Source organism: Streptopelia decaocto (assembly GCF_964273445.1).
Source record: "Streptopelia decaocto genome assembly, chromosome: 6".
In the NCBI taxonomy this organism is placed as follows: domain Eukaryota; kingdom Metazoa; phylum Chordata; class Aves; order Columbiformes; family Columbidae; genus Streptopelia; species Streptopelia decaocto.
The window spans coordinates 47,858,820-47,881,407 of NC_138660.1; the positions used below are offsets into that span (position 1 = coordinate 47,858,820).

Genomic DNA, 22,588 nt, shown 5'->3' on the forward strand with positions numbered 1-22,588 from the left:
GTTAAAAACAAAAGTGTGTTGAAATGCTGTTATTGTCCTGTTTACAGACATGACCACAGAGTTCTCTGAGGACAGCCAGTCTTCAGGCTGAGGACCCTCTCAGATCCTCTGCACAACTTTTATTAACTATGCATTATATATCTGCTAGCGTCCATTTAGATGCAAAAGCTTTGACTTAAACTTCGAGGCATGAGAGAGTATCCTCATGGGTCCTGGGAAAAAAAAAAAAAATCCTAACTTTTTATATCAATATATAGACAGCTGCTCCAGAGTGGTAACATGAGCATATAGTTGCAATTTCAATTTGTCGGGTTTTGATGGCTTTAAGTGAAAGCGTGCCAAATGATGCACTTGTGATTTGCAATCCATGTGTATCTTTTTCTCATGCTCTGTCAATGAGCATATTTAGCTTTTCTACTTATAGAACAGATTTGAGTTTGAAAGTACTTGGTGTGTTTGTAGAGTATGTCAGAATTAACAGAGTTCTATGTGTACTTTATAGAATGATATAATTTTCATTACCTATTACAGAGCATCTATCATCCCTGACTTGTGTTGTCCATTATAGGTCTGTTTTAAAGGGTAGTTCATTCTGTGCAGTGACCTGTATTGCCTTCAGTAGGCATTAGATTAGGTACAACATAAACAAGCCATCATCTTCTCTCTAATTTCCAGATAGAAATAATGTAGGGTCCGTGTTATGCATGATAACAATTGATAACATTTTTTGTTTAGCTGATAAGAAAGGACTGGGTAAGAAGGAGGTAGTTGGCACAGGCAGGGGTTGTAGTCAAGTCCTTAAATAGGCTCTGCAGTTGCTGCAGGGTGTTGGTAATGTAGGGTGCCATTTCTCTGAAGGAAGGTGAGCTTGGGTGTTTATGGCTCTTATCCTGACTCTGGATACTTCTCGAGGTTAAACTTCTTACTTGACAGCTGTTTTGACCAGTGTTTACCATGCTCTTGTATTTAATTATGCCTTAGAGAACAGATGTTCATATTAATTGAGATTCAATTAGAAAAAAAAGGAACGAAAACTATCATTATAATTGAAAATGTTTTTCAAGTAGACAATAGTGATCAAAATTATGATGCCTGCCTCTCCGTAATAATTTTATTTTTTGGTTATAATTGTAAAAATTACTATTTTTTCAGATCCTGGAACAGCGCGAACTTGTGCAGAAAATATCTGTGAACACAACTGTACCAACCTGAATGAAGGAGGATTTATCTGTTCCTGTAGGCCAGGGTACAAGGCCAGTGAAACTAACCGAAACTCCTGTGATGGTATTTGCAATGTTCTAAATACCTTCTTACTGATAAGTGTTCGGTGACCTGTCACTTCACCATTCTAATGTGACTAACAGGATTTTTATATATTTAGCAGATGCTTCCTGAAAAGTTTTACTGCTGAATCGTGTTTTCCAACATGTAGGCCTCACTCAACAAAGAACTGGCTCCACAGTTCAGACTTGGTTTTAAGCTTTTGGTGGCTGTAGGTGTATGTTTTTGCTTTGCTGTATATAGGTTTTGTCATGTCTTTGCAATCTGAGGGACAGAAATTCGCTGAATTTTTTTTCCCTTACTGAAATATAACTTAATGAAGGTCATACTCTCCTTCTGTTCTGCTCCAGAACAGACCTCCAGTAAAGGGCCATGGTGCCATACTTTTGCCGTGGTTATATGCAGATATATTATGGTGAGGAGTTTGCCCAAAGGTCATTGTTTGTGGTCATGCAATATGGTACGTTCACAGTTACCGTTGCAGTATGTTTTGATGATAACATTTCTGTTTGTTGCTCCCAGCTCTTGAAGACAATTTGTGTAGTTTTATTAGACATGATCCAAGGCCACACTTCCCATTCCTTCCTGCTGATACTGTTTCTGAGGACTAGGTCTCTTTGCTTCAGCATTTCAAGATGGCTTTGCTCTTTCATCTCATTGTAGTCATGCCTCATCTTTTGTCTTTTCTTGGTGATTTAACACAAAAATGCGTGATCAAAAATGTCTCTCTGAGAAGCAATCTATCTCATAAGCAGGAGCAATGCAGTTATTAGCAATCTGTAGTTAAGACATGTTAAACAGTAGATGAGTGATGAGGGGTTCTGTCCGATAACAGATGCTGATGTTAAAGATCATTTATTAGGTCACTTATCTTTTAGAGTATGTGGGAAAGCCCACCACTTCATGGATTAAAGGTGACCCACGTGTGAAAGAAAGAGCGTAAGGTCTAGATATCTTTTCTCTACTTATGTCTAGATATCAATGAGTGTGAGATCTTTGGAACATGCACACAGGACTGCAAGAATTCCAAAGGAAGCTACGAATGTTTCTGTGCAGATGGCTTCAGGTCTGTGGGTGATCAACAAGGGAAACAGTGCGCAGCTAATGGTATGTTAACTGATACGCATGTTGATTGCTACCTGTAAAGAGCAAGTGGAGTATAGCAAGTTAATGAATATAATCATCTCTTTTTTAGGAAGGGGATAATGAAAAGCAAATTTTGTTCTGTAACTTAATATTATTGGTGTATTCTACCCATTCCATAATCAGGAATAGAAGTGGTCATCTCTGCTTCCAATTGTAAACATGAAAAACAATATCTTGATTTGGATGCCTGCCTTCCTTTCTCCTGAAATTCTCTGCAAACAAAAACCTGCTTATCCTGTGGTTGTCATCAGAAATTAATGTTGCCTGTTCCTGAAGTTTAGATTTTCTCAACAATATGATGCATCAGAAGAAAAGTGCATTAAACTCGTACAAATCCGAGGCAGTTTGACGACAGATGGCCATTCATTGTTCATGGACGGATGCACACAAACAGAAGGACTTTGCCCAGTGTTTAACATCGATCATTAGCTTTTTATCAGTGCAGTGACTGCAGTGTGTGACAGTCGTTGAATTGGTAGAGAGTTGATTCAGAAAATAGTAGTAATAACAAAGAGCTGAGGAAAATAGAAGGAAGTGGCAATGCAGCAGTATTATATAAAAGACAGAAACAATATGGTATTTAGAAAAGCACTTTAGCAGATTTAAGAGATACATGGTAGAAATGTGGTGTGACTATTGAAAAAGTAAAATCTTCAGAACAGCATGCCTGTGACCAAAACTGCATACTGCTGGAGGTTTTGAAACCTAAAAAATATTTGTAATATGATAAATGGTACAATAAAGCCATGTCTCCAGTTTCCAGTCCAGTGGCCTAATTCAGCCAGTATTTACTGTTGAGTATGAGACTGGACATACAAACAGGCATTTGCACCTGAGTTTCTGCCTGGCTGCTTGTTTATGTGCCTGAGACAGAAATCCAGTTCGTTGAAACGCTTCTTCATAGGCTTTATTCAAGAAGCATCTAGACACCCAAAGTTTTCAAGACTAAATGATAGAAGATATTGTAGCTAATAATACAATGAAGTTTGTTGTGCCTAAAGTTCTGCTTCTGTGTATGCTCAGAACTCTACCACCCTTTGCAGTACAAGCTCACATGACACGTGAATGAGGGCATCCTTTGTCTGTGTCTGCTGCAGGCCTGGTCAGTAGGCATTTTCAGAACACACGTAGAATATTGAGTCTCCTTTTTCCTGTAGTAGGAAATGCTGTCAGTTTCTACACTGAATTGTATGTTCATTAGGGAACAGAGTCACTTGCCCTATTCTCCCATAGTTGGGTGTGACTGAGAGGGAAAGGGTTATGTTCAAAGAAACACTTAATAGTAAATTGAGGATTATTAATTGGAAAAGTCATTGATAAATGAGATTTTCCTTTCCCAGGTGAATGCCTTGTCTTTTCTGATTGAGTCTGTGAAAATGTTATTAGTGTAGGAGAACTTCTTTGGATGAAAGCTTATGATTGAAATCCACAACTCCCAAGTGGACTTTGTCCTTAGCAAAATGATGGAGCAATTGAATTTTCTCACCAGCAAAAAGAGCCAGATGGGACTGATACTCTCTGTAGTCGTTAGAGTATTGAGGCAAACCCCAAATTAACCTGTGGCTGGATAGGAGAGCATTCATCTGGATATGGAGACATTAGAATTTAAAGACTTTCAGATAGAAGAAGTCAGGTTCTGGCTCAAGGTAGCAGCAATTTATTTGTGCTTTCAAAATTGTTTCCCATGCTTTGGGATGTGGCAGTGAATTGCATAGTGTATACTGGCATCCTGTTTTTGAGATGTGAGGTGTTGATATGCCAGCACTGTAATGTTTAAGAATTTTTGAGGAATTATTCCTTAATGATTACTGCTGCAAAATAATCTGTGGTGAAAGGGATAATACTGTCATCAGTGGTAAGTATTTCTAGAGTTTTTAATGAATTTTGCAAAGCCAATAAGTTTGAATAGCTCTGAAGCTTTAGAAGTGACCCCATGTTCCTTCTGCTTCTTATTTGAACAGAACATGTGAAAACCCCAGTTTAGTTTTGACCAGAAGTGACTTTCATCACTTTCTTCTAAAATGAGAAATACAGGGAAGTAAAATTCATTGTTATTTCCCAGGCAATCCTCCATTGTTGCTGCTGCCAGATAATGTGCGGATTCGAAGATACAATATCTCATCGGAACAGTACTCTGACTACATTGATAACCAGGAGCGCATCCAAGCTCTGGATTATGATTGGGACCCTGAGGGTATAGGCCTGAGTGAGTATGTGCAGAATGTTAATACTCAACCATGCAATGGTTGGCTTAAAAAGATGCATTTCTGCAGCGTAGATATTTAATTTATGCTGGAAATCAAATCAGATTAGATTAACTGTCCAGGTCTTGGTTGAATGTGACCCTCCCCTCTATTAGTTCTTCAGCATCAGTGTGGTTCATTTTCATGCTTTAATTTAGTTTAGCTAGGGTTTGTTCTGTTTTTCCCTTTGTTTTGGTGTGAGCTCAGCTGTAGAATTGTGGCTCTTCAGGGTTATGCAGTAGTAGAGGCTTGCTATAAATGAACCCCTTCCTTGACTTATGCTTCTGCCTGTCCCCAAGCCTGGTTCAAGTCTTGCAAGAACTAGTCCTTATAATAAACAGGAATGGCCAGTAGATCCCTGTATTAGCTTATGTCTTTGCCTCTTTATCAGCTTCCCTGCTTTTGCCCTTTTTACATGGCCACTGTCTTGGGCCATACTTGCTTCTTAGGGTAATGAGAGTCTAAATTACTCTAAAAATTCTCATATGAAGGCTTCAAAGCTAAGACCTTCTCCTCTTGAAAAATGTGATAACATATTTCTTGATAATCTAGATCAAGATGATTGTAGATGTGCATCTTACCTTAAAAATCTGCAGACTAACACAATGCAATTTAATTGAACAGATGACTCCATGTTATTAATGAATAAATGGGTCTGGTATCTTCACATAAGAGCCTTGGAAGGATTAGAATTTTCCAAAAATATGGAATGGACATTAAAAATGATCTTTGTCATATTTTTTGAAGGTGTTGTGTACTTCAGCATTCTGGGACAGGGTTCTGAGTTTGGAGCCATCAAACGTGCTTATCTGCCCACATTTGACAGCAGTAGCAACAATCCAACAAAGGAAGTTGACTTGAATCTCAAGTACATAGTGAATCCTGATGGGTTGGCTGTTGACTGGGTTGGGAGGTAAGTGCACTGAAAAGCACTTAGATTATATATATATAAGCTGAAGAAGAAGAGCAGTTTTATCGCTCCTGCTAGAAATTTGCTTGCTGACAGTCTATTGTTTGATTCCTTCGAGATGTAGGCAGTCCATACAGCCTTGACATCTTTGAAGGCCATTTATATTGGATAGTTAAAGAAAAAGGAAAGACTTATTCCAGTCTGAGGCTTGATATGTAGCTGTCATTATCTAGACTCTGTGTTAGGTGATGTATGCTGTTAGGTGTTGTGTCCTATGAAATACTTAGAGAGTTGCTCATGCACTATGTCACCCTTATTTCTAGAGCAGGATAAAGCCACCCTGGTTGGCTGAAGTGATTCACTAGCCTGAAAAATTGTGCCAGTCATGATGGAAAAAATAAGTGGAAAATTGTATCTTGCCTTCTAGCAGTTTAAAGTATGAGACAGATGTCCTAAGGTCTGGGATAGCCTTCAGCTTTCAGGTTATTTTGCTGTTTGCGTGGTGAACTACAAGCCACTCAAAAAAACCAAATGTGTCTGAGGGCAGAAGGAAGTGTCAGATTTTCTGATCACAAATCTATATGGTCATGAGAGCAAGGATAAAGAATATTTATCACCAGCATCCTTGGGAGGCTAGCATCTTCAGCACTTCAAACATGGTATTACACTGATTCCAGGACAATGCTGAAACGTATTTTAAAAAAACAGATTTGAGTGTCTGCACATTATGTAACTGATACATGATTTGAGACAGTTCTTCTGCCTATCTGCAAAATAGGAATTGCAGTATTTTCTCACATTTCCAAGCCAATTATGCGATAATTTTTTTCCATCAAAAGGCACTGTATGTTTAGTGAGTGCATAATAATAAATATGTTTATTATCTAAGGTGAAAAAATAATAAAGCCATGATGATAAAGATGGGCAAAATTCGAGGAACACTAGACTGAGTGCCCTGTTTGTAAGGACTGAAAGTATTTATGTCTGATGTGGTAACAATTTATTCATTAACATCTCTGTCAGAAAACAAAAATCTAGAGAGGACTAATAAGCCGGATACCTTCAGAGTTGCTGCATAAATTACATGGTAAATAAATTTTTATTCATAATGAACCTTATCATCTCCTGGAAAAACAAATATTTAAAGATGCTCATTAGCCACCTCTGGTGCTTAAAGTAACCATGGAAGTTCTCAGTAGCCTTTCAACGAAGATTATTTGACAGGGAACAGAGGCAGCTGCAGAAACTTTGTCAGAGGAGAAAACTAGTGAGCCGATAGATCACGTTTTCCAAACTCACCTATGTTTAGGGTCTTTAAGTTCCAGAATGAATAAGTTCAGATGTAATTAATGAAGCTTCATTACATTAATTTTGTTTGGGTTTTATATACCTTTTCTTATTTTGTTTTTCTTTTTTATTCCTCCCCTGGAATGTTTTGTGTTTTATGTAATTCAGGCATCTTTACTGGACTGATGCAGGGACTAATCGCATAGAGGTGGCAAAATTAGATGGACGGTACAGAAAATGGCTTGTCTTTTCTCTACTGGATCAGCCAGCAGCTATTGCTGTCAATCCAAAACGTGGGTAAGTGCTACAGGACTTCCCAGAATTATTTTCAATGCTATTCAACACCAAAAACTCCCAAAATGGTAAACTTTAAAGGAGAGACTAAGGGAGTGCCTTCTGGAGCTTCCCTTTACTCATGTTAGGAAATTTGTGTATACGTGGAAAAATAATATTTTAGGATTAAATTTCATATGGGCACTTGTGTTGGTGACAACAACAGGTAGGTCAAATAAAAATCTCCTTTTTGCATGCCCACCAAATTCCCTTGTTACTACTGAAATAGGGAAATTGATGGGAATGCCTCTTTACCAGCTCCAAGCAATACAGGCACAGCCTCCTTCACAGTGGTGGTCAATGTAAATGCACTGGTACGTTCAACAACTGTACTTGCTACATCTTGTATGGATCACCAGATGTCCTGTTCACATCTGCAAAATATAGGTTACTGAACAGCTTTATGTTCACAACTGACCTTTTCCATGACCTTTTCCATGAAACTCCAAAGGTTAATCATGGTGACCAAATGCTGAACTATATTAAATTCTGGTTCTGTCAGGCTCATGTATTGGACTGACTGGGGAAGGCAGCCAAAGATCGAATGTGCCTGGATGGATGGACAACAAAGACAAACTCTGGTCTCTGAAGACCTTGGCTGGCCAACAGGGCTTTCTATTGATTATTTGAACAATGATAGGATCTATTGGAGTGATTCTAAAGAAAATATTATTGAATCCATGAGGCCTGATGGGACAGACAGAACTGTAGTATTACATGGAGGTAAGAACTTATTAGGCATTACTATAATAGTAACCAAGATGTATGCTAACAGGCGGTTGGGCTTCACAAGTGAGGCTATGTTTAGAGTAAGTCTTGGTAGTGTTTTCTCCTCCTTTATACAGGGATAAATGGCATGCCAGGTTCAGAGCTCATTATGCCTGGTCACTAGATTCCCTGAGGGTCATTTACATGACCCAAATAGGGCACAATGTGGAAAATTGGATTCTTGCCTTTTTAATGTATATTATTAAGCAGTCTGCAGGTACAGTGGCATGAAGTGGTCAGGCACATGAGGGGTATATATAGCTGCAAATGTCTTAAGATGAAAGGCTTAGAATATATATTTAAGCTGGAGAAGAAGAGCAGTTTTATCGCTCCTGCTAGAAATCTGCTTGCTGACAGTCTATTGTTTGGTTCCTTTGAGAAGTAGGCAGTCCATACAGCCTTGACGTCTTTGAAGGCCATTTATATTGGATAGCTAAAGAACGAGGGGAAGTCTGGAAGAAAGATAAATTTGGAAGCGGAGAAAAAGTGAAAGTGCTGACTGTAAATCCGTGGCTTACCCAAGTGCGCATCTATCACCAGCACAGATACAATCAGTCCGGTAGGTAATGAGCATCCTGGCAAACTGTTCCTTGCTGTGAGACTGAAGTTGGTATTGATGTCTTCAAAGAGCTTAGTAATCTTCCCATAAAGCATCTATCAGTATGTGATAATACTCATTTCTGAAAACCTAAACATGGAATAGAGGCTGGCAAATATTTTCTGCATATCCAAAGTGAAACCAGCAGTGGATTACTACACACTGCTCCTTAGAGTCTCTTAGTTCTGAGTTATGACCCTGTCCTTTCTCTTCTTCCCCTTCATCTTGGAGTTGCCATAGAAGTGGCAGTCATGATATTTATTTATCCTGGTAACATGCAAAGTGCTGATTGTTAATACTGCCTCTAAGGGGGATGCTTCAGTTGTGACATGTCCAGAATAATCACAGGAAAGGATGTGCAGAAGAACATCCAGCATATCCCTCTTTAAAGGTGTTTTAACTTTCAGATTCAGAAAGCACCATGTTGTTTGGAGATGTATAGTTTCTTCTTGGTGCTACACTGGCTCCTAAAGGTCATGGTCTCTCCCTTAAGAACATAAGAAAAAGCAGAGAGAAAGTTTTTTTTATATAAATGTGGAATTTGGATGTCAGTTGTTTTAGGAAATGGTTCTAGACTTGTTCAGATTTTTGGTGTGTGATATTGATGAGATACACTACTGACTAGGGAATTCTGCTGTGTTACCTCAGGAATATGCTGCACTGCTCCTTCAACTGCCTTTCTAATTTTTTTTTTTTCAGTGCCTAATCCTTGTAAAGATGTCTGCAGCCACCTCTGCTTGCTGAGGCCAGGAGGGTACACCTGCGCTTGTCCTCAAGGGACTCGGTTCATAGAAGGCAGCAGCACAGAGTGTGATGCAGGTAGAACAATTTGTCAAACTGGAAATGAAAGCAAAGGAAGCTTTTCTTCAGGAACACAAATATGTTACTGAATTAAAAATGTGGAGGGATGAGCTAGCTGATATAATAGGTCTTGTAAGTTAGGACATCTGGCTTTTATTCTCAGCCATTACTGATTTGTGGTTACCTTGTGCATTTCATGTAATCTCTTTGTATATAATTTGTAAAACGGATATAGATATATCGCTCCAAATAGTCCAAGTTCATCACAGTTTCTGATTTCCATTTTGAAATGCCAAAATATTTTCATTTTTTTCCAAATGTGTTGATTTCAGAACTAGATAATCTCTGACAAATTATGGCTTACAGTTATGTTTGCAATTCTGTACAACGTTTGATCAGTATAATAGAAGGCAACAGATACTTGAAACAAAGCTTATGGAACTTAAAGTGTGAGCAGGGATAACTTCCAGATAATCATCAAATGCTGGAAAGCCTTTTAAGCACTAGAATTTAGTACCTGGTTGTTGCATTGCAGCAAAGCCCCCACAGTGCTTCCAGGAGCACCAACAAAATACAATTGCTCAGCCTTTCCTGAGAAGAAAGAGCATACCACTGCAGGATTTCTATTTCTCTAGCTGAGAGTCTGCATTCTTGGCTTACAGTGATGTGGGTGGTAGCCAGATGTCCTTACACTTGTCCTTGCAACAGCTTTCTACTAAATTATGCTTTACAACATCTGGCATATTTTCTATGGTTAATCTTCTCTGAATTATTTTCTTTTGAATTAAGAGAGAAGATGTCATAAATTTTTACACTGCCTTACCTCTAAATTACAATTTCTTGATAATTGTTAATGCTCTTTCTCTTGCCACATGCTGTGAGCTGCAGAATGCAGAGCTAGTAATGTGATAACAATAGTGAATGGAAGTGTGCAATACACGTTTAAATTAGGGTTCAATAACACTGTTGATAGCATTTGCTATTTGGTGCTTATTGCTTTGAGGACACTGCATTTGCTATTCTGTGCTGAAACTGATGTACAACGAATGTCCAGAAATTAAGAAAACTGAAAACTGTGCTTGACCTTATTGTGAGGAAAAGGAGGAGACAGCAAATAGGATATACCATACTGTCTCCATTCTGAACTTCAGTTTTTACCTTGACTTTAAGCAAATTTTTTAGCCAGTGAACTGTGACTGCCATAATTGACATACTTGCCAAATATATCTTTTGTGTATACATTTAGTTTATTTGGTCCTTTCCCCATATTGCAGCTACTGAGAAACACAGCCTGCAAGACCTCTGCATTTCCCTTTTTTGTATCCCATTTACTTGAAGGGAGTTTTACCTGTAGCGGACATTTTAGCAACAGACTTCCTCTGCCTCCGGCTGAAAAAAAAAGAAAACGACAAAAGTATTATCATATAACTTATTAGTGTATGACACGCTCTCCAAGTCCATCCTTAATTTATAGCCTATAATGATCTCTAAGATCCAGCACTTCTCTGATGTGATCTGCACTCAGGGCTCCTGGAGGGCAGCTGCAATGCTGGCACGATACAGAACAGACTCCTGCGCTGCCTGGCGCCCGGCTGCCAGCCCGTGCTCTGTGCTGACAGAACACTCTGAGCACTTGGGATTTCTCTCTAGTTCTCACTGTCAGAATGTATGAGAGTTTAGAGGGCCCTCCTGTTTGTGCATTTCCATCTGCTGCTTTTCTTCCTTAGTAAATGCATCACAGTTTGGCCTCTGTGCAGCTTCCAGCTGGTTGGATAGAAGAGCCTGGGCAAAGGAGATAAAGTGTTGCTGCTTTCTGAATGGAGTGGTTTGAAGGGCAGTGGTGGGCTGCATTGCACAGGCAAAAGAAAGTGATGGGACATACAGCTTTTGTGTTGTCTCTGCCTACTTTCCTGAGTAAGTTATTTTCCAAGAACAGGCTTTACTTCAATTAAAATAAGCTAATTTGGCAGAAGGATAAGAGCAACAAACACAAAACAGCAAAGCTTCTGAAAAGTAGCCTGTGAGTTTGCATACACAAGTTCTTTAGAGATAAATAAAATGGTCTATGGTACAATTTTTTTGTTGAAGATGTCTTCATAACACATATGTGGCTTTCAAATTTTGCAGCTATTGAATCCCCTCCCACAATGCCACCAGCATGCAGGTGCATGTATGGAGGAACATGCTATATAGATGAAAGTGGTCTTCCAAAATGCAAGTAAGTCAGTATGTTGTTAGGGTAGTCCTGGGTCAGATTGTGCTGATTTAGTATCACGGAACAAATAAACTCTTTGAAATGTGTTGGAAATGCTTCAGAAGATGTCATATATCTGAAGGAGCATATTTGTAACAACCACAGAAAAAGACATACACACATAAAAATATCAGCAAATAAGCAATGTAAATGCATTAGTTTGGGAAAAAAAAATGAAAAACAGGAAGGCAAACCACTGAAGATTCTAGTAAAGGCTATGCCAAAAAATTGTAACAATGGAGAAGTAATGCTCAGTAAATGTAACTTGGAACAGCCAGTAGATGCCACCAGTGCTCTGCTGAAACCAGATCTTTTGACTTCAGTGACTAGTTTTCTGACTCAGCACTTTCTATTTGCACTTTTAATTCTGTGACTATATTATCTTTACAGTCGGTGAAATAAATAATTACCGAGCATGGAGTTAAAAATCTATGTCTTGTTGATAAACATTACAGAATGTAATAATAATGCTGAGATTGTAGGCTTAATAAATACCATTCAGTCAGCTGTCATTATTATACTTACAGGTGTTCTTATGGCTACACTGGGAATTATTGTGAAATAGGATTCTCAAAGGGAGTCCCTCCTGGAACAAGTAAGCTTCAAGTATATGTTACACGTGATGCTGTGAGCTAAGGAATGTATAAACCTCACTATGATACTTCTTCAGGGTCAAGCTTATATTTCTCTGGGCTCTTTTTTACACTAAACTGTGCTTGCTTGAATGTTTGCCTATTCTTCTGTCTTTGATAGCAGCAGTAGCAGTGTTGCTGACGCTCATACTAATCATAATAACTGGAGTATTAGCGATTGGAGGCTTTTTTAACTACAGAAGAACAGGCTCCCTTTTACCAGCACTTCCCAAACTGCCAAGGTATGTTTTGAGGGCTTTCATAGCTGGAATATCTGTGCACTGAAAATGTTTGTTTGTTCCTAAATATTTCTGAAAAATTCCATTTGTTTGCCGTGTGCCTATTCTGCTGGAATATGGGAAGTGCACTGTTGCAGCAATTCTGGTGGATTTTTGATTCCAAGCAATATCATATCTGATCATTATTTTGTAACAAAGGACTATTGTAAAAGTCTTCTACATTGTAAATTAGCTTTTAAATAGTGAGCAATATAAAAGACTGTTTACCAGAACCAGAGCAGTATATTCAGTTCAAAAATATATGAAAGACCATAGTTACATATGTAGGTTTTTTTGTTGTTTGTTTTGTAAAAATTGTCAGAAGATCATTCTGCCAAAGAGGCCTTTTTGACATCAGAAGGCTGAGCTCATCTGCAACACTGTATTCATCTGTTTAAAAATAATATGGGGCATGTGTAGTGAATTTCTTTCTGTTTCCAGTCCCTGAGAAGTCCGGGATTTTTTAGGTTCCTGCTCTCCTGGCAGCCATACTGTCCAGTGAAATATCATTCAAAAATATTTGATGTTTCAAATCAAAAGAAGATGAAGAAAAATATTTGTAATGATTTTAAATTACTTTTTAAAAAGTGTCAGAACACGATGCTTTGAAATTTTTTTAGCTTTAAGCAAATTGTGTGTTTTTAAAGGCATGAAACTGCATCTTCATAGTCTTTGCACCAATTTCACAGTAGTAGCTCTTAAATCAGTGTAATTAAATCACTCTAATCAGTAATGTGGACATAGTTACAACTGCTTCCTCACTGGAGGATTACAGCGAACTAATTAAATTTATTTATGACTTGATGTAGTTAAATTGGGGCAAAATTTTTGCACAGATCGGTCCTGCAGACAAAGAGGTTGTAAGAGATCTCCAAGCCGCTCACTCAAATTCCCTGTTTCTTGCTTTCTTGAATGGAAGTTTTCTGCACTGTCGCATAGTGAAGAAGTAGAAATTTTAATGACTGAGTCGAATTCTGCTGTTCAACAACACTTCTCATAAGTTACGAGGCCATGTGAAATGGAGATGGCAGTCTTTTGTCTGTAAGGCTTGATTCACAGTTTTAATTTCTGCCATGAATATGCCTTAGTGCTGCCATCACTCAGTCCCTTCTTAAACCGTGAACTCTTACCTTTACTGCACAGTGAACTCGAGCTATAGCTTAGCTGTTACCCTTGACATGGAACCTGTCCATGTACAGGAATTATAGCTAAGATTTAAATTTTTTTTAAATTGAATCAGCTGATGCCCACGGGGCCAACTGGTAAAGTGTGTACACAACACACCAGCTGTATGCAAGAGTTTTAGCACAAGCCATCTCTAATGAGGACACGCACATGGAAAGATCATTTCAGCACTTTGTCTTCCTTCAAGTTAAGCAACTTTGACAAAATGAGCTCAATGATTAACAGTGGATTTGTAGTTGCATGGTTTCTGGGGAACTGCATGCTCAGAGTTCTGTGTGGAAGGTGCTGTATTTGCCTACTCACCACTGTCTTTCACTGCTCCTATTATTTTGAGCCTGACTGTTCTTTCAGACCATTTTCAATATTTCTCATGCAAATCTAATGTGCACTTGTGTAAGTCTATACACAAATTAAACATTTGCTTATATGGAAACAGTACAGTGTAGGTACCTTCACGATTTGCATGCATAAACATCTTTAGTATAGGTGTTGGAATTATATCCACAAATTTGTATGCCATTTCAGCTGCATTTTTTAAAAAATCAGTTTCAATGAATTTGAATAACTAAATAGATTCATGAATTTGTTTGTAAATCAACACTGAAGTAAGAGTAGTCAAAATGTAGGTAAATTTGTGAGAATTGTAATTCATTGAGTTCATTTGATGTCTACATGAGCACACATAAAGATACTTGAGATCATTCAAAATGGGCTAGCTCAGGTTAAAAAACCATGTTGAACTAATGCAGGAATACTACTTCTGGTGCCCTTGCTAGTGTGGTTATAGCCAGCAAAAATTCCAAGTGACAATTATGCTAAGAAGAACAAGGAGAAAATCTGTACTATAAGCTCTGTCTCTGTATAATTTTATATATATATATATATATATATATATTTTTTTTTTTTAGTTTAGGCAGTCTTGTAAAATCTACTGAAAACAGCAATGGAGTAACTTTCCGATCTGGAGCAGATGTGAGTATGGACATAGGAGTCTCTGGCTTTGGAGGAGACTCTGCTATAGACAGAGCAATGCAAATGGTAAGGTTTTGTTCTGAAATAATTTTTTTAAGTGGTGTTCTTTTAATGTCATTTTAACTGATAGAAATCTATGTAAAAAGATAGTGAGATGATAAATGTATTCTAGAAAAGTGAACATTGATTGCTAGTTTCCTATAAATAGATTGCTGTAAATTGAAGGCAAGGACAAATGTAGGCTGTTCTTCAAAATAATGTGACTTTTCTCAAGATTTATATGACAGAAATTAAGTCGATTACCCCCTTTCCTATTTCAGCATATTCATGGAATGTACGGGAAATGAATAGGCAAATGAAAATATTGTAACAAGGAATTCTTTTGAGGGCCTTTTTATTCCATAGAAGAGGTTAAAATGTGTGGTTTTCAAATCCAGACTGTATGTTAGAAACCCCAGAGGTAAAACTTGCGCCTGACCACAGCATACAGTACTTTGCACAACAAATTATAAATTGGACAGTTTCTTATTTTAACAAGTTTAAACAAATCATGTTTAATAGTTCTGGGAATATCTTAAAGTGTAACTTTAATTCATCTGTGTCTTGTTATGCACATCTGAGAAATAGCACATCCTTGTGTTTCCTAGACTGTATAGTTTTTCCACAGTTTTTCCCTGCTTACTACAAGAAGTATAATGTACAAAGATCTTATAGGAAACAGATCACAGGTATGTTTGAATAATAAGCATTTGCTGCAAAGTCTGCACTGAAAAATCCCTAAACTTTTAAAGTTAAAGATAAATGACAGATTTAACTGACAGTAAATTAATGTGAAATGAAATAGCTAGTGAAAAATACCTCATAATAGATCTATATGGCCTCTTTCTAGATGAAGAAACACACTCTTTGTTAAAACTAGGCAGTTCGTGTAATGAGACAACCAGATGAACATTTCTGTAATTGCTGAAAATAGTTTTAGTCTTGAATATTACTTAAAATCTTTTTCATGCATAAAAAACTTTACAGTACTTTCCATTTTCTGTCCTCATATTGACATACTGAAGTCCAACTAAGGCAGTTTTTACATTGCTAATAATAGGTCTGGATACAGGCTATTTCTACTTAAGTGGTGTTTAATTCTCCTTATGTATTCAGGATATAAACAAAAAATTGTATCGCTCAATGGGAAAGAATTTAAAGGGTTTGGTTTACAACAGCGAAGAACTGTGGCATGTGCCGTCTACAATTTTAAGATCACATGTGCATGAGTAGATGTTAAAGGTTTATTTTTCAGTGTGGCTGTTCCTAGCCAAGCTGGGCCAATTTGAGGGAGCTGACAAGAGGTCACTGGGCGAGTAAAGAAAGAGCCATACTCTGATGGCACAAGACGTGTATCCTTCTGGCACGAAGCAGTGGTTTGTAGAAGTGACACAGGTTTAAGTACTAGCTGATGTACTATTCCCATGTTATTCCTCACTATTCCTGTGATGGGGCTGTGACAAGGTGCAGGACAAGTGAGCCTGGGTGGGGTTTTGCTTTCATTACCCTTCTACCTGTTGCTGCTTTGCTGTCTCACCCTGACTGGCTGTCCTTATGAGGCACTAAATATTTTCTTAACTTAACTGAGCACCTTTGCCCCCCTGCTGTGAGCACCGCAGCCGCAGCTCAGGGTTTGGCACAATATGTGTGAAGCAGCTGCTGTCCACGTGGTGGTCTTAATGCATAGGCAAAGTATAGATTTGTAATAAGAGATATGCTAAAATCTGTGAAACATTTTATTCCTGACATAACTCAGATGTTTTAACTAAGGAGATGCACTTACTGCTTTGTCTCAAAAAATACAGCAATCTCCCAGCTGGGACAAAATGAATGAATCCCATTCTTTTATGTGTCAGATAATGCTTATTAGTTTGTATGTCATTTTGAAGTCTCTGAAATGAAATATTTATTTTGGGATTACACTTCCTTTGATATGTCTTCCCTGTTGAAGGTGTGATTTATGAGAGTCATCTTACCATAAAATACATTTAGTCAATTATTGAAGTGTGGGGTTTTTTTTATCTAGCTAGGAAATGGGGTAATATTGGAACAATCAATGGTCCAAGCCTGCTGAGTGAAGGAGTAAAGTAATGGATGGTAAACTAAAGTTATTGTTTTAACAGATGCTAGATTTTGTCTAAGCCTATGTGAAGTTAAGCATGCATTGTTCCCTGAGGTGAAGAACTGGACTATAAATCAATTCCCAGGAGTATGGAGGTGTTTATTGCACTGAATTGTTGTTTTGTTTGTTTTGTTTTTTTCCCTTCATAGAATGAAAACTTTGCAGTGGAGTCAGGGAAACAGCCGATCACTTTTGAAAATCCAATGTATGCAACCAGAGATGGTGGAGCCAGCACAGCCAGTGCAGTTACAGTCGTTCGGCCAACACATGTAAGCTTAGGCTTGACTTTTGCCTTTTGTTTTCCTTTATGACCTTCTTTTCTACTTTGAAGAACATTGATTTTCCTTCTTCTCCTACAGGTTGCAGCATCTGGTAGTGAGGAAAATGAAAATTTTGAGAATCCTGTGTATGCCTCTGTCATATCAGCTGGTCCTGAGGAGCCCCCTCAGAGTACAGGTTCACCTCAGGTAGGACATAGAAATGGCCTAAGGCTGCCTTGTTCATTTTGTGCTCCAAATCAGGGAAATTGAATTGTTAGAGAAGCTGCAGTATAGTTTCAGTTATCTTTTGAAGTGAATAGATTGGAACAGAGAGTTTCACTGTTTGTTGCGCTTCATTTTGAGGGCAGATAATAGTCTGAAAATTGTAACTGCTGTTAATTGTCATTGCTCCTCAACAGAAGTTATTATAACTAAGGCTTTACTTTGGACTTTTAACAATTATTTGTAGCTCCCTAATGAATCCTACCTTGAGAGAAGCAGCAAAGTGTGTGTTTTGTTATTTTTTTCCCCTATAAAATACAAAAAAGAAAACCCAAGAAAAAATACATTTTGGGTTAGAACAGTGAAAACGGAGGGGTTTTTTTGGTATGGAAAATTTAAGTAAGGCATTTAGTCAGTTGTGCTGTCATCAGTTTTTTCACATTTATATGTAATTTTATCCGTATTTAAAAGTGCTAGCAAAAACATTTAGGCCACTTTTTCTATGTGTTCTTGCAGGACATTTCAACAGTCGAGATCAAAGTATTGCCTCATCTAGATTATTCATGATTCATGGAAGATACATTTTTATGTCTTAAAATCCATCTGAATGAGCTGATGGTGCCTTTTTTACAGGACTATTTTCACACATTGTGCACCAAAAAGCACCTCCATCGAGCTGTGAAATGACAGTTCTGTCAACTTGTTGTAGTTTCATATCCCTCAGTAATTTCTCTTGTGTTGTTTTCCAAACAGTTTTTTCCTCTGACCTATTTTTCTGGAGTCATAGGCTTCCATTAATTCATTTAGTCACTGTTATTGCCTTCTGGCCTAGCCCAGTGAATAGTGCTTTAGGTAAAATAACCTTAACTGGTTATCTTGCAGAAAAGAAAGTTGGGTCCCATGCTTACAATTACAACATGGTAACAGAAGAACATACAGCTGAAATCACTGTGTTAGCAGTCAGTGCAAATGAAATCCAACAACAGTGATGTCAGTTTCCTGGGAAGGCTGGAAAAATGGATAATGTTCTAATAATTTTTGTGTTTCAGGAATCAAAGTGGAGTTTCTTCAAGAGAAAAATGAAACAAAACACTAATTTTGAAAACCCAATATATGCGGAGGTATTGCTTAATGTTGTGTAATTCTATTTTTCAGCTAATGTACTGCTGGACTGTGTTCTTGCTTTCATAGGATAAAGATTATGGGTAGATTCTGCTGCTAAGTGAAGCAGCACAGAAATTCCAGCCAAGGCCAAGCTAGGACTGAAGTGGTTTTGAGAAAAGTTATGAAGTCTCAAGCAGAAGGAGGTGTTCAGCAGGCATCCAGCTCAGGCAGCACAGCTGCACTGCCCACATCTCTGCTTTGCCAGCCCAAGCACAACAGCCCATTCCTGCTCTAGGATCTCGGGTGCCGGTTTCACCTTTGCCACGCGTTCTGGTGCAGCTCAGGGACCCAGCGCAAGTGAGAGGCTGTTGTACCGCAGTAGGAATGAAGTGTTGATTTCTGCCCCCTCAGTGCTGGCTTCAGCATTACACAAAAATTCAACAGCTTTGTGTACTGCAGCCCTGTTTCTATACCAGCACATTTTTTTTCATCAATACAGCTGGATGAGACAGTTCTTTTAAGATGGTATGTCAGCCAGTGGTATGTGTGCTGGAGGAGTTCACCCCTGGCTTGGGTGTGAAGGTTTGGAGTTCTACTGACTTCAGCCAATAATTCCAGCCCTTTTCTTCTTACAGTTTAAAGTTTCCAGATGGCCTAAATGACTTAAGAACCTCAGTCCAACAGTCATGTGACTAAAACTAGGTGCCTTTTGTGAAGAATGTAGGTTTCTAATGCTTGAACAAGGTGAAAGAGTGAGAGTTCAGGAAGCCAGGGACACATTTCCCCAATACTAATGAATGTAACTATTTACAAACACTAGTAGTGCCCATATTGTTTATATTCATGGATATGCATGTAGATATAGCGAGCTACTCCTGACATTGAGCATTAAAATAGAAGTCCTGATGTTGATAGTAGTATATTTACTCAGCTGTGCCATCTGGGGTGAAATTAGTATTTAATTGTGTTACAGTCAGTGATTTGCAGAAATAACTATACTATGACATTTGGCTTTAGCAAAATACTTGGATATTTATTTAACGTTCCTGAAAGTTAAGGTTGGTTGTTTTGTACATTAGAATGTAAACTTGGATTTATCATTATTGTTTCAGATGGAAAAGGAACAGCAACAGGACACAGAAAATGCACCTCCCCCTTCTCCTTCACTGCCTCCCAAGATTACTCTGAAACGAGACCAACCGTTAGCTTATACAGCAACAGAGGATACATTTAAAGACACGGCCAACCTTGTTAAAGAGGACTCTGTGGTATAACTAGGTAACTGATTTAGGGAAAATTAGACACATCCATTTGCACATATATTTTTTATAAACAGAAGAGTAAGGTTCACATTCAAATGCTTTATAAAAATATATACATCTTTTAGCCAATAGCTGGAGATGTATTTTGAAACTATGCCTTTTTTTTTTTTTGACAAATGCCAATTTCTATTTTTATGAACAATTATCATGATGTACTATATGTATATCTTTGCACTGAAGCTGTCTGAAAGTAATGTTATAAATATATTGTACATTTGTAAATTTTTGAAAGATTATCTTGTTGGTGATGTTGCTAGTAGAAATCTGTATGGAATTGGTTGTATCTTTAGGGATAAATTCATTATATAAATGCTTAAACTAAAAAAAAAACAAATATAGGGACATCACTGATTTACAGGATCTTTAGAGTATATATTTATAACAGCACCTTTTGAAACTTCTGCTGGTGCACTGGGCATCTTTACCACCTATTTTGTATACTACTGTACGTGTCTTTGTTTATCTTGTGTTAAACAACAGATGGAGGAGTCAATGCAGCATCATTATGCTGAATAGTTACCTGTGCAAAATGTTGTTCCTACAATATTTTTACTGCCTGAGATAAAATAATTTCCTCTCAATTCATAAGACACATGTTTTTCCTCTAGGTTCCCATTAACACTATTCCATTAATGGCGTTCTTAAAAAGATCTGATATATTTAGATTTGCAGTGCCACAAGTACTAAATTTAATGGGCTTTTCTCTTGCTCATCAATGGAATTGCTCTGTTCTTGGCTGGAGTCTCTGGAAGTAACTTTTACTATTAAATGAAGTAGCTAGATTTCTGCAACAGCTTATTTCCGAACAGCAAACTATGAAAGATATTGGTTCATTTAAGAAATTATTCAGGTTTTTTAATGTGAAAATTTAATTTTATTGACTATTTATTTCCTGAGGTGGACATTAATAGAAAGGGAAACAATTTCTACTAATGCAGTCTTTGTAGTTATCTGGTTATTTCTATAGTCAGAAATATACTTTACATCTTATTAGCTTTTCTATTAATTAGCCAAGGCAGTTTCCAAAACGTGAACCATTTAAGGAAACTGAGTATCACTGCAGGAACGTGTTGTTCAACATTCCTGGCTAACTACTCGTATAATCTAAAGATTCCTAAAGTTATAATCATTGAGACTTCTGCTATTTGATTGTTTTATATCTGAGTTCCCAAAATATATACTATTTCTAATTAGAATGCTTATAATTCCTTTGTAATGTACTTTGATTAGAAAAGACAACTGGAAAATGATGCTGCTGAATAAATCAAATAAATTTATTATTTTATCACATCCTTATTCCATAATTTGTGTCAAGGCTCTCTGTACTTTTTTCAGTTGTGGAGACTTCAGTGCACTCTAAGATGAAAACAACAGTGCTTTAGGTAGAGTCAAATAAGAATAGTACTTACTGCTTCCCACAACTGTCTAAAGTTCTTGATACACCACCACTGACATCATATCACTCTAAGTGTGAAAACTGCCCCATTACACACCTGAAATACACTGGTCCTTGAAACAGGAAACTCTTATTATTGATTTTGAAAGACTGACTATCAAGGTAGTATTGACATAAGTGATTAAACCTTAGTTCAATTAACTTTCATATCTGAGTGCTTTAGCATAGAAAATTTCTTAGAATCTGGGATGCAGCATATGCATCTGTAAGGCCATGAGAAAGGATTTCTTTGAAAGGCAGGTTGCTGTTCTTAAGGAAAGTATTCACAATGTTTTTGTAAGAGAGAAGGCAAGGTCCAGCTGCTTACCACAAGAAAGAGTAGAATCAGTTTTGTGAATAGGCTTTGTCAACAGAAAGATTTGGAAGGAATTTTGGAGAAAACTGCTAATATGTCAGCCATGTATCAGAGTGACCTTTTTTTCCCCTATAAGAATTTAAACTTTTCAGATGTAAAAGAAAACCATACCTGGGACACTGTATAGTTAGGTAGTATGTAGATTTAATTGTTTAACGTACCTGATGGTGAAGGATTCCTAAGCTTCAACAGAGCCTCTTCCTCTCAGTAGCATACCACAATGCACCCTTCTGATTATGTAAAATTTAATTTTTGGTACTTCGTTCAACAGGAGCTTTAGATTCTATTCTTAACTTCATTTTTTCACTTGTGTTCTTTTTCCCCTATGAAAACAGTCCCTGCTTGGGTTCTTGAGTTCTGGACTTATTCTCTTTCAAAGAAGGCTGATTTTTAGGGATTTCAGCACCTCTCTGTAATCTGCCACTGTGGGGCTGACAAATTATACCATTAAGGTTTTTCATGCACATTCGCTTTACAGCTGTCAGGCCAGATAGACAGAACTATCTCTTTGCAGGCATTTATCATGAAATGAAGTAGAATAAATTTATTCTTGAAGCCATTTGCCAGAGAATAGAACCTCAATGAAATAAAGGTTACTAAACACTTTTTACATTCTGTCCCTTTCTTGCACGTGTACAAACACACACACACACACACACCCCTCACACACACAGAGTGATGAAACTCTTTTTCTTACGTTTGGAGTTCTGACCTGCACAGAGTATTTTTGTAAGCATAATTGAATTACACATTAATGATTAATCACCAGCACAGTTCTTTAGCAAATAAAACCTTTACCCCTTCAATTTTAACATCTCTAGGAACACCAGTTCGTGAGCCTCTGATCAGCAGCTTAACAGATAGAAATAGTGTACAAGAGGCACAGTAACCTCAGCTAACATTTTGCCATTCTCAACATGCTCTTTGTACAGTCGAAATAATTTGCTGTAACATCCACTAAAGACCTGTTTCATCTAATGAGTGAATTAATCATCCTTTTAATTTGAAAAGCACACTGAG

At 37.6% G+C, this 22,588-nt stretch overlaps 1 protein-coding gene across 2 annotated transcripts in view; it reads left to right on the forward strand.

Moving 5' to 3' along the window:
* The window catches only part of LRP2 (LDL receptor related protein 2), a gene marked incomplete at both ends in the record, with an annotated part of 118,198 nt that extends 98,489 nt beyond the window's left edge, over positions 1-19,709 (forward strand). The window contains 16 exons of one of the 2 annotated variants that reach the window (XM_082056654.1): positions 1,153-1,284; positions 2,257-2,388; positions 4,490-4,633; positions 5,418-5,583; positions 7,036-7,164; positions 7,703-7,923; positions 8,348-8,527; positions 9,266-9,385; positions 11,495-11,585; positions 12,149-12,216; positions 12,375-12,495; positions 14,625-14,754; positions 16,999-17,118; positions 17,209-17,316; positions 18,381-18,452; positions 19,548-19,709. In XM_082056654.1, the coding sequence (XP_081912780.1) occupies positions 1,153-1,284; positions 2,257-2,388; positions 4,490-4,633; positions 5,418-5,583; positions 7,036-7,164; positions 7,703-7,923; positions 8,348-8,527; positions 9,266-9,385; positions 11,495-11,585; positions 12,149-12,216; positions 12,375-12,495; positions 14,625-14,754; positions 16,999-17,118; positions 17,209-17,316; positions 18,381-18,452; positions 19,548-19,709 (2,096 nt within the window). The remainder of the gene's footprint in view (positions 1-1,152; positions 1,285-2,256; positions 2,389-4,489; positions 4,634-5,417; positions 5,584-7,035; positions 7,165-7,702; positions 7,924-8,347; positions 8,528-9,265; positions 9,386-11,494; positions 11,586-12,148; positions 12,217-12,374; positions 12,496-14,624; positions 14,755-16,998; positions 17,119-17,208; positions 17,317-18,380; positions 18,453-19,547) is intronic. The other variant, XM_082056655.1, reaches the window with a different exon arrangement.
* Positions 19,710-22,588: the final 2,879 nt, after the last annotated feature.